The following is a 13,057-nucleotide window of genomic DNA, read 5'->3' as shown; positions in this document are numbered from 1 at the left end:
AAAAAAAAACTAGATTCTTAACACACCATACAAAAACGTGGATTCAAAATGGAATAAACATTTATATACTTAGTTCATAAAAGTCATAGAAAAATATATGGGAAATATTTTTAATAATGTAAGAAGAGAGGGGGATGGGTTTTACCTACTGCCAGACAGTACACACAGCAGAGAGTAAATATGTTGTGCAAACCCGAAACAGAACTTCTTGCAAATACATTCTCAAAAAAAATACTATCACAATTCATAATCCACACAAAAATATAAATATTCTAACATTTGACAGATATCAAGGTCAAAAAGCATTTTTTAAAAGACTAATAAAGCTGAATATGCAAAAAATACAAAATTTCTACATCACAAAAGACATAGAAAAACAAAAGATAAAAGATTAAAAGTAGGTAAAATGTTGACAAAACAGGACAAAGGGTCACTATTCGTAATGTATTACAATGTATCAATCAAAAAGGAAAGACTACAATAGAAAGGCAAGCAAAGGACATGACTAGACAAGTGAACGTGAAAAATACTCTACTTCAGTCATAATTTTTTAAATGCAATCTTAAATGAGATATTTGCACAAATCAGAATTGACCATTCCTTAGACTGGTGCAGGTGTGGGAAGCCAGCCCCACTCAGGCACTGCTATACATCATCGGACAGCAGCCTGTCCAACATTTAATGTGAGGTTAGCCTGGCATTTCAAGTTGCAGGAAGTGATTCTCCAAAAATACTTGCACAACCGTGTGGGTATTTGTAGCAGCATTATAATATTAATAAGTTCAAAGCTATCTAAATGTCCATGAATAAGGAATGGTTAAATAAATTACAGTCCTTCTATGCAAAGGAATACTTCTATGAAGCCACTGTTCTAAAGAATGAGGTAGATCAACAAAGACTGACATGTCAAGATTCTCCATAATATGTCATTAAGTGACTTATGAAACAGTATACATGGAATGATCTCAATGTTTCTTAAAATGATATAACCTATAAACAAAAATTAGAAGGCTATACATGTGCCTACGATTAGAGAGTGAAAATACGGGGCATTCACATTTTAACCTCAAGTGGTTATTAATTCCCTCTACACTTTATTACATCTAGAATCCAAAAAGATTTCCAAGCCCTTAAAAAATAACAGTCATTTCAGAAATGGCCACTTTTTTTATGAGAGTGTAGGCAGTAGGAGGTGACATCTAATCCAGAACGACTTCGCATAACAACGGGTGTTACTCTTCACTGCATGGGAAGATAAGAACACACACAGCAGCCAGTAAATATATTGAGCAAACCTCCCCAAAAAACTCCCTGAAATAGGTGAAATACATTCTCAAAAATGGATCCTATGACAATTCACAAACCACATGAAAATATAACTATTCAAATATTCCCACAGGCCCTGCCAATGAGATGCATGCATCAGCTCCTCACTGTCTTTACTGGCCACTGAGTAAGATGGAGACCAGTCAGGCCAGCAACCCTTACTAGGTACAAGAAGAGACATGGCTGGTTGACTCAAAAGCTGTGTGGAAATCCATTGGCACTGATGGCCCAGGAGTTATGGCAACTTCTTCATTCACCTCCAAGAAAGCACCAGTCTCTTTGAGAGAAGTAGATTTCTTTTTATGGCAGCCTTCTGCATAATCTGTGTCCTTTTTTCTGTGTTCATTCTTCAATCTCCTCTTGTACATCTTGTATGCTAGGTGTTAAAACATACAAGCATTGAAAAATCACTTTAGCAAAGACTATAATGTAGTACTTTGGAGCTCTGTTTGCTTTGGGTCAGATATGTGTAAACACACAAAAATGAAGGGGAAAAAGAGAGGAAAAGAGATGGAAACTGGGGTTCTGATTCAAAAACGCAACATAAGTAGGGTGCCTGAGTGGCTCAGTTGGTTAAGCGTCTGCCTTGGGCTCAGGTCATGATCCTGGGGGCCTAGGATTCAGTCCCGCATCAGGCTCCCTGCTCAGCGGGGAGCCTACTTCTCCCTCTGCTTCTGCCTCTCCCTTCTGCTCATGCTTGCATGCTCTCTTTCTCTCTCTCTCTCCTCTCTCAAATAAATAAATAAAATCTTAAAAAAAAAAAAGAAGAGGAAGAAGGCAACATAACTAGATACTAAACTTATCTCCTCCCATAGACACACTAAATTCTTCTGGAAAATAAACCCGAAAAACTGTCAGAACAACCTCATCACATCAGACAAAAGGGAAGGAACCCATGTGGAAGTAGGTAGGAAAGACTGAGATAAAATCTCACCATAAGCCCCAGACAAGGCCACCCACAATCAGGAGGGAACTCAAAACATAGAGCTTCTCCCTCAGAAGCAAAGGACTCATACCCCAGATCAGGCACACCAACTTTTAATATAGGCATCTGAGAGACAAGCCTCCAAAACATCTGGCTTTTAAGACCGATGGGTCTGGTACCATGAGAACCACAGGGCTGTGCTGAATGGAGGAACTGCAAACCAACTCACCTGCCCTAGGACTCAGCCCAGGAGCAGCCCTTTGAAAAGTGCCCAGAACTTTATGTAGAAGAGACTCATTTCTTCATTTTACAGCATTAAACTGAGGGGCAGGAAAAGACAGACATCTAGGCCCAGGAAGAGAGTTCCATAATAGGACAAACTCAAAGAGAGCCACGCCAAGACAAATCATAATTAAAATGTCAAAAGTTAAAGACAAGGAGAGAATCATAAAAAGCAGCAAGAGAAAAACAACTTGTTGTATACAAGGGGAAGCCCTAAGGCTATTTGCAGATTTTTCAGCAGAAACTTTGCAGGCCAGAAGGCTTGGCATGATACATTCAAAGTGCTGAAAGGAAAAAACTTCCAACCAGAAACACCCTACTCAGCAAAGTCATCATTCAGAAGTGGAGGTGAAATAAAGAGTTTTCCAGACAAGCAAAAGCTAAAGGAGTTAATCAACACTTACAAGAAATGTTAAAGGGACTTCTTTAAGCTGAAAAGAAAGGGTGCTAACTAGTAATGAGAAAACATATGAAAGTATAAATCTCACTGGTAAAGATAAACATACATAAAAGTAGTGAATTAATCGCTTATAGAGCTAGTATGAAGGCTATGAAGGTTAAAAGACAAAAGTTGAAAAATAATCATAACCACAATAATTAGGTAAGAAATATACAAAATAAAAAGATGTAAAATGTGACCTCAAAAAACATGTGACCTCAAAAACATAAAACATGGAGGGGGATTAAAATGTAGGGCTTTAGAATGTGTTCAAACTTAGGTTGTTATCGACTTAAAATAGATTGTTATAAATATAAATTGTTATATGTAAGCATCATGGTAACCACCAAACAGAAATCTATAGTAGATACACAAAAGAGGAGGAAGGAGTCTAAGCATACCACTAAAGACAGTCATCAAACCACAGAGGAAGAGAACAGAAAAGAAGAAAGGAACTACAAAAGAGCCAGAAAACAATGAATGTCAATGTCAGTAAGTGCATACCTATCAATAATTACTTTAAATGTAAATGGACTAAATTCTCCAAACAAAAGACAGAGAGTAGCTGAATGGATTAAAAAACAAGACCCATTTCTACACTGCCCACAAGAGACTCACTTCAGGTGTAAGGACACAAACAGACTGAAGGGGAAGTGATAGAGATGTTTCATGCAAGTGGAAACCAAAGAAAGCTGGGGTAGCTATACTCATATCAAACAAAATAAATTTTAAAACAAATTGTAGAGAGACAAGGACATTACCTAATGATAAAGGAGTCAATCCAACAAGAGTATATAACATTTATAAATATATATGCACACAACATAGGAACACCTAAATATATAAAGCAAATATTAACAGACCTAAAGGGAGAAATTATCAGCAATACAATAATAATATGGGACTTTGACACCCCATTTACATCAATGGATAGAACATCCAGACAGAAAATCAATAAGGAAACATTGGCCTTGAATGACACATTAGACCACATGGGCTTAACAAATATATACAGAACATTCCATCCTAAAGCAACAGAATACATATTCTTCTCAAGAGCTCATGGAACAGTCTCCAGGATAGATCATATGCTAGGCTACATAACAAGTCTTAACAAATTTGAGAAGATTAAAATCATAGCTAGCCTCTTTTCTGACCACAGTGATATGAAACTAAAAAATCAACTGCAAGAAGAAAACTGGAAAATTCACAAATATGTGCAGACTAAACAATAGGCTACTGAACAACCAATGGGTCAACAAAGAAATCAGAAGTGAAATAAAACACCTGAGACAAACAAAAATACAGCATACCAAAACCAAGCTCATGGAGATAGAGAATAGATAGGTGGTTGCCCGGGGCTGGGGGGTAGGGGTTATCAGTGAAGGGAGTCAAAAGGTACAAACTTCCAGTTATAAAATACATAAGTTATGGAGATGCAATGTACAGCATGGTGACTATAGTTGATAATACTGTATTATATAGTTGAAAGTTGCTAAGAGAGTAAATCTTAAAAGTTCTCATCACAAAGAAAAAAAAAACCTCTACATATGGGGCAGATGTCAACTGGACTTACTGTGGTGATCATTTCATAATATATATAAATACAAATCATTTGTTGTACACCTGAAACTAATATAATGTTGTATGTCAATTATACCTCAATAAAAAAAAGAGGAAACTATGGAGCAAAATAACTCAATGTATCAAAATGGCTATTTCTATCTGGAATGGACCATTTGTGATTGAGGTCACTGACAGCTCACCCATTCATTCATTCAGGCCACTGGTGGCTCATCCACTCAGTCAGTCAGTCAGCCAACAACACCTGTGGAGAGCTTGCTTGCTATGAGTCAGGTGCTCTCCCAAGTGCTGGGAGGTAGCTGGGAACAAGCCAGACATGTTCCTTGCCTCACAATCTCACTAAGGAGAAGAAGTTAAAACTTAAATCTAAGACCAGGGAGTTTTATTCTGCTAAGATTTCTCTTATTTTTTTTTTTAAGATTTCCCTTATTTTGTGGTAAAATTAAACCCCAAGTATTCCTTATGTTGATTGTTATACCAGCAATCAGTATCTAATCAGTTATATCAGTATCATTGAGTATAACTCAGACCCTGTTTCCTGATAACAGTGAAAATTGCAATGGTCCAAGATTAAAATATGTGTGTGTACCTATTGATGTCTTTTTAAAAAAAGATGTATGTATTTACTTGGGGGGGTCTGGGGCAGAGGGAGAGAATCTTCAAGCAGACTCCCCGCTGAGTGCAGAGCCCGACACGGGGCTCCATCTCACTACCCATGAGACCACAACCTGAGCCGAAACCAAGAGTCAGACGCTTAACGCACTGAGCCACCCAGGTGCCCCTACTGATGACTTTTTTAATTTACTTTCTGTGAACCCATCTAGTGACGGACTCTAAAAATGATGTATATTTGGCTGTATGGATTGGTATATATCCCATATATATGATATATATGTATACAAATATGTATTTCAGGACCTGTGTATGTTTCATATTTCATAGTTGTAAAATATTTCACAACCATTCAGCACAATTCTTAGTCACAGAAGCATTGTGAAATAACTTGGCATTTGGAAGACCTCGTGGCTCTTGAGGAAACATAACAAATGTCATTTTGAAGATAAATTATTGCTCATGGAGACTTATCGAGTCCTAGAATCCAAGTTCTAATAGTGCACTGTTTTTTGTGAAGCAATGTTTGTTTATAATTATAAGCCTACTTTCACATATTTTTAATATTTTGCTATGAAAACAAAGGAACTTGTTTGTGCACTTTATTTTCCCCAGAAATGTCAGGCTAACAATATATCACAAGAGTAGCACATGCAGGGGCGCCTGGGTGGCTCAGTCGGTTAAGAGCCTGCCTTCGGCTCAGGTCATGACCCCAGGGTCCTGGAATCGAGCCCCACATCGGGCTCCCTGCTCAGCAGAGAGCCCGCTTCTCCCTTTCCCTCTTCCTGCCGCTCTGCCTACTTGTGCGATCTCTCTGTCAAATAAATAAATTTTTAAAAATCTTAAAAAAAAAAAAAAAAAGAGTAGTGCATGCAGGGTCAGATTGAAAAAGAAGTTAATAAATTGGGTTGACAATTTTCAATCAAATCTGCCCGATGGGGGCTCTCCTTACCTGCAACAATGAGAAATCCGTCCAGCAGCTGGAAGAGTCCATAGGCCAGTGGGAAGCTAAGCATCTGGACCAACTGCTTGGCGGTGAAAGACAGCTGGAGCATGGTGACGCACATCTGAATATTCTGAGCTCCAGTTTCTAAGGAAATTGTCCTGCACCTACCAATGAAAACATTTTTCAAGAGTTACTAGCAATAAGAACCTTCTTAAATTTTTCTCTTCTATATAGCAATAAATGTAAGCTATGAGCTTAGGCCACTAAAAATGTTTACTCATTTAATAATTACTTGCTGAGTATGCCTGCTCTGTAGTGGTCTGCTGAGAAGCACTTCGGAACAGGACCCTAGGAACCCTGCCCTAGGAATCTGGGTAGAAAGACAGGATATACACACAGGAAAGGTCCAGTAACAACACAAGACAAAATATGATCGAGGGTCAGGGAGCTGCTATAGAAATTCAGAAAAGTGGCATAAATGGTTAGAAAAGGCTCACAGAGGCAGAGGCACGTGAAACAGTGATGTTGGGAGGGGCATTTAACGTGGGACAGTGGCTGCAATTAAGGTTCCAGGGACGGGTATGAGCTGTGCCTACCAGGAGGCAGTGCATATGCCGTGAGCCAATCTGCGTGGAGTGAGGGTTGGAGAGGAGAATGAAAAGGTGAATTCGAGATATGAAATACTGTAAACTACACAACACTTGAAGGTAAATATAAAAACCCTAAATGAAAACCAATATCTAAAACCAAATGTCTAAAATTCTTTCGTGAAAGAGTTTAGGAACACAATTTTTCTACTTTCTACTTTTCTGTATTTTACTGGTTTTCTAATTGCAAACAAAAGAGAAAGAGATAAACCTCGCTTGAAAAAGAAAAATCAGGAGGGATTAAAAGGAAGACATAAGCAGGATGTTGGGGGCTGGGTTAAGCAGTCTCATCTGTCACCAGTTTATAAAGGGGGACTTCAGGTTTCTACAGATGGAAAAGAAGAGAGGAAAGAGGTGTTTCAGAATATAAACCAGCATCTCTAGGCAAGCTGGTGTGGAATGTGGAGGTAACAAGGGGAAGTATAATGTGGGAAAGAAAATATTGGTCCAGGGCAAGTTCTGCATCCCTTATTTTATATCTACTTACTCTCTTGCTTGCTATGCTTTCTTTAGCCCACTCTCCTTTCAGACCCCTGTCAATTATTTGAATAAGCCGCAAAGCTGGACCTCACACCTGGACTTATTCACAAGATAAATGCAGTATCTCAATCCTGATCCTTCTCAAGCCATCAGGTATGAAAAAAACAAGATTGTTAACTACATTTTGCCATAGGAATACTTTCTCTCCAGATCCAATTATATTTCAACCACTCAACAGTCTGTTAGTCTGTCCTAATTATTGCCTTTGCAAACAAACCCCGGTTCAAATCCTAACTCTGCTACGTTCCAACTCTATGAACTTGGGCACATTACTTAATGTCTTGAAGGATTTGCTCATCTGTAGAATGAGGGTACAAATAGTAAATACTTCTCAGGCTTGTAGTAAAAAGTAAATGAGATACAATAGGCAGAGCCTTACCCAGTACCTGGGATAATCCTAAATGTTCCCCAAGTAGACTAGAAAGATTTCCTCTACAAAATGAAAATCAAAATGGGGCACCTGGGTGGCTCAGTTGGTTGAGTGACTGCCTTCGGCTCAGGTCATGATCCTGGAGTCCTGGGATCGAGTCCCGCATCGGGCTCCCTGCTCAGCAGGGAGTCTGCTTCTCCCTTTCACCCTACCCCCTCTTGTGTTCTCTCTCTCTCTGTCTCAAATAAATAAAAATTTTTTTAAATCTTAAAAAAAAATCAAAATGCATACCACTTTCTATTCTCTTTTACTTAAATCTATCTTTTAAGCTTTTTCATTTCCCAAACTCCACCTTTGAAGTTCAACTACCTAGTTCACTTTTCTTCAATTATTTTTTGATTTTAGAAGTGGTGCATACTCATTGAAAAACTCAGGAAATATGCCCCCCCCCCAAAAAATTAAGAAACTAAAATTACTCCTAATCCTACTACTCAAAATTAAACAATATTAGAATATGGTGTATTTCTTCCAGTATTTTTCCATGCATAAAATTCTTTTGCTTCCTTCCACAAAATGGGAATCAAAATGTATCCCTTTTTCTATTCTCTTTTAAATTTATCTTTTAAGTATTTTCCAAAAACATTAAAATTGATGCATCATATTCTATCACATAGACACATTATGAATTAAGTATCTCACTATTGTTAGATATTTAATTGTTTCTATTTTTTATATTTATAAATAACACTGCAATTAACATCCTTGCACATCAATATTCGTGTGCTTATCTGAAAGTCCTAGCTTCAGGACAGATTTCTAGAAGTAAAATCACTGAGTGAACAGCTATAAATATTTATAAGGCTATTGATATGACTAAATTGCCTTCCAGTGAGTTTTTGCCAATTTATGTTCCCTCCAACATTATATGTTAATACTCATCTACAGACATAACAACATGGAGTATTATCATTTTTAATATTTCACACATTTATAAATTATATGCCCCAACTTGTAATGATACTATTTCAGATAAATTCCTATCTTATTTCTCCAGTTTATCCTTTCTCCTCTTGCCCCTTATAATTAGCACTTTTACAGAATTTGGCACAAACTGTGGATAAGTGCTTAATCTCTTGAATTTTGCTCATGCCCTGGAATGATCTCTATATTTAATGAAACCATCTCACCCCTATCTAATTACTAGAATAAGAAGAGAAATGTGTCCAGATTTCAACACATGGTGTTAACACCCCAATCCTAATTTCACAGATTACAACTTCCCATCAATCTGGCCTTTGCTCTCATTTACATAAGAATTACCATGATCTTTTCAACCTCTTTATGATGAGTTGTCCTGTTCCATCCACCTTGTAAGTCAAAACTCTTAATGTCTCCTGACAGAGCCAGGCGGCAAAGCCTGCCAGTGGCCAAGTGTTTATCCTCCTCAAAAAAGTGTAGGGATCATTTAACTGTACCTCTGCCAAGATTGGTGGGTAAGAAGTGCCAGCAGAAAGCCCGTGACATGGCCAATCAAAGGAAAGATGAAACTGATGGTCAGAAGAGTGATGTCTGAATTCCAAGATCCTTTTGCCAACACCACACCAGCAACTGCGACCACCAAAAGGAGGACCCCACCAACAATGGCCCCAATCTAAAGCAAACCAATAAAATAAGTACATGTAAACATCGTGGTCTTTTAGGTCTATTTTGAAAAGTCCGTCACTGCTCTAAGAAGCTGGGAACCTAGATGTTTTGGAACAAAGAGGGGACTTACCACCAAATCCAATCTCATTTTACAGAAAAGAAACTTAAGCTCCAAATTGGTCAACTGACTTCGCTAAGCTGGAAATTGGTGAGGCTCAAGACAAATCTAAGCCTTATTTTATGATCAGTATTGTTTCCCTTGAAGTAGAGGATTTTGCCAGAAGGATTGGGTAGTGGAGTTTTTCATGGATAGGACAAATTAGGAGACAAGTGAAAACTGACAATAAGCCTCCAGTACCCCTACACGCACTTCTTAGATCCTTCGCTGGTAACTTCTTGTCCGAGGTCTGCCCTGCCTGGCCATCTGCCATCTCTTCCTACCACCCCCTCGACTGCCGATGGCTTCTTACTGCCTTGATCCCCTCCCTTCTCTCCTCCAAGTGAAATGTACCCATTCTTTACTAGACAATCTGGGCTGACATTAATGTAACATAAGTACTGACAGATACCTCTTTCCTCTCCCAAATGAATACTGTTCTTCCTTTTGTTGTTCAACAAAAACAAGAAATCAACAACAAAAAAAGAATTTCCAACAGTTTGAGTTTTAGATCAGAGAGAAAGGAAGCCAGACCCAGAATATTTGGAGAAAATTAGGACTTTGACAAGCTCCCATTCATACCATGTAGACAACAAAGTATACACTTAGTATGGCATCAACCGGATTTAAAATGATTCAAGGTGTGGAAGAAGGCGGTCACGGGGGAGCAGAACAAAGCAAAAAACAATCCAATGCACCATAGATGTGCTCCGGGATTATTTTTACTGCTCAACACAAAGACAGACTGGGCCCCTGCTTAATGGGAAGATGTTAGAACACACAAAGAAGTCCTCTGTCAAAATCCCTCTTTGTCTTTCTATCAAAAAAGATTTCAAAGTTTAAAAATACACCAAGAGCAATGTGTTCAGAAGATGTACCAGATCTAAAATTAAAAGAGGACCAAAAATAGAAAATGAAAATATATCAAAACAATGATTAAATTATCCTAGTTTTTTACTAAGGTGCTCCAGAATATTTATGCATATTATTAAATATTTTCTGCCACCCATCCTATGAAACAGACAAAAGAAAGAAAGGGGTTTTAAATCTGCTCCTTACAGATAGTAAAAGTCACCTACAGAAAATTTATCTGATTTCTCCATTGGCACTAAGGGACTAAGAGAGGATCTGGAAACACCAAAATTACTCTAACAAAATCGAGTACTTGATAGTACTTTATCAGAAATAGAGTATTTGAAAAGTAAGAGGTTCCCAAGATCACACTCTGTCCTCTTGCTTTGTAAACAAAATTACAGCGTACCCAGCCGCACTGGAAATTTTCTCTTACCGAAGTAACAGTCACCCACCCAGATGCAATCCAAACGCACAACATTTAAGCCTCCCTCCGGCTCTCTGCCTGCTTGTCAAGCGCGCCTCCCCACTTCACGTCATCGGAGGAATCGTGGGAGTTGCTCCGTCTCGCGCCGAAGCCAGACAGCAGCATCCGTTTGTGCCGCACTGGAGTGGTGGGCGCTGCCGGACGGCAAGAACCAAACCATAAACCCCAAGCTAAAATGAACTGAGATGTATTTGTTGAACCTCCAATTAGCCCCAAACGTTTCTTTCTCTATAAACGTAAAATGGAAGTAAAGCATCGTAAAAATCTTCATAAAGTAGCACGTAACGCAATCTTACATCTTCTGAAATGATACATAATTGGGAAAATGGAAAACACCCTAGGATGTTGACACCTTTGTTGAGAGTGCCTCAACATTTTTTAAAGCTATCCCGATATTTTTAAAAGTCGTTTTTAGATATCTTTAAAAGTTACTTCGGAGATCTTTTTAAGACAAGGACATGTGCTCGTTCCTCCAGCAGACAGAGGACAAGGCCGGGAAGTCAAGAGGCGGTAGGAGGGTCCAGCTGCTTCATCCCACGGCCAGACCCCTCAGTGCAGCCTGCACGCTTTCACGTGGTCAGCAGCCCTTGTTCGTGTCTCCGACAAACTACAGCCTCGGAAGCCTCTCCAGGAATGCTTCTGAAAAACGGCCCTACTTTTTCATGAAGCCACCCCTACTCTTCACCCTGGGGCCCCGCGGCCCGCACACCTGACCAGCGTTCACCTCGAGAGCACCTGTGTGAAGCCCGGCGAATGGCTGCGCTCTGGGTTCTCTGGCCACACACACACCCCTTGGCTTTCCTGTCACTAAAGCAGGAGTCCCACACTCGCCAGTGTGTCCTAAGCCTCAGTGTGTGGGCTGATGGGAGTGACGGAGCATGGCTGACAAGAGCGGAGGAAATATGGAGGTTAGATCCAAAAGTGTAAGACATACAAGGAAAACTGCTGGGGGTGGGGCTGTATCCAACTGGCCCCTCTGTTCCAGTCATTGTCCCCGTCCGTCTTTCCAGTCTCTGCGTCTAAGGATGCCTTAACCACCATCGGGAGCTGCTTACCTTGAGAATGATTTTGGATTGCTTAGGCCACCTGTAATTCACATAGATACCGAAGGCCACCGGGATGGTCAGGCACACAAGGGTGATTCCTGAAGAGAAGAAAAATCCATCAGACAGTATCCCCTCTCACCTGGACTGCCTGATCCTCAACCATTTCTATTTCCATTAGATAAAGGCTTCACTTAAGGCTGCATTTTATTTCTGCATCCACCTCCAAATATAAAGAAAGACAAAAATCTTTAGAAGACGGTCTTTGAAGGGTATACGTTATGACTGAATGCCACTATTCATGTCCCATCATTTCTCTCTCAAAAACCCTCTGACGATGACATGGAATTTTAGAGACAACCAGAAATGTAAAACTTAGAAAACAGGAGGAGTCTTCAAAATTCTTTGGTTGCTGGGGGGGCAGAGCAAGATGGCGGAGGAGTAGGAGACCTGGATTTCGTCTCCTCTCAGGAATTCAGCTGGATAGGGATCAAACCATTCTGAACACCTACAAACTCAACAGGAGATCGAAGAAAAGAAGAGCAACAACTTTCTCATCAGAAAAGCGACCACTTTCTGGAAGGTAGGACGTGTGGAGAAGTGAATCCGAGGCGATATTTGGGAGGATAGACGGCGGGGGAGGGGCCTCCGTCGGCCGCTTCTGGCAAGTGATAGAGCCGCGGAGCACAAAATCGGAACTTTTAAAAGTCGGCTCCGCTGAGGGACGTCGCTCCGGTGGCTAAGCGGGGGGTAGAACCCTCCGGGACAGTGTGGTCTCAGGACCCTCGGGGTCACAGAAAGACCGGGGGTGCCTGAGTGTGGCAGAGCTCCCAGGTATCGGAGTGGGGAAACCGGCTGCAGAGGCGGAGCCCAGGCGCGGGCTCTCAGCTCGGGCTTGCCATAGACCGTGATCCGCAGCACAGTCGGGCCCCTGCTCCTCCAGCAGGGACCCAACAAGCGGCAGATCCGGGGAGACTCACCTTCCTCCCCCGGGAGGAGCCGGCGGGAGTGCACCACAGGGATCTGCTGGGTTTGGAGACTCCACCCGGGGTCGGGTGCCAGAGATAGAAACGCTCAGTCACAGGCCGGGTGAGCACGGAGTGCGGCGGGAGACCAGGGAGACGGGAGTGACTGGCGGCTTTTCTCTGGGGGCTCACTGAGAAGTGGGGCCCCGAGTTCTCGGCTCCTCCGGGGCAGAGATTG

At 40.7% G+C, this 13,057-nt stretch overlaps 1 protein-coding gene across 1 annotated transcript in view; it reads right to left on the bottom strand.

Moving 5' to 3' along the window:
- Positions 1-96: 96 nt before the first annotated feature.
- Positions 97-13,057, bottom strand: part of SLC10A6 (solute carrier family 10 member 6) — a 27,953-nt gene continuing 14,992 nt past the window's right edge. The window contains exons 4-7 of the mRNA XM_081813136.1: positions 11,867-11,989; positions 9,147-9,322; positions 6,121-6,278; positions 97-1,702 (exon numbers count right to left, since the gene is read on the bottom strand). Of these exons, the coding sequence (XP_081669262.1) occupies positions 1,488-1,702; positions 6,121-6,278; positions 9,147-9,322; positions 11,867-11,989 (672 nt within the window). The 3' untranslated portion in view covers positions 97-1,487. The remainder of the gene's footprint in view (positions 1,703-6,120; positions 6,279-9,146; positions 9,323-11,866; positions 11,990-13,057) is intronic.

Source organism: Leptonychotes weddellii, chromosome 2, assembly GCF_054177405.1.
Source record: "Leptonychotes weddellii isolate Sample4059 chromosome 2, ASM5417740v2, whole genome shotgun sequence".
NCBI classification, from domain to species: Eukaryota; Metazoa; Chordata; class Mammalia; order Carnivora; family Phocidae; genus Leptonychotes; species Leptonychotes weddellii.
Note: the sequence above shows the minus strand (reverse complement) of the source record. Positions and strands in the feature narration are given on the sequence as shown.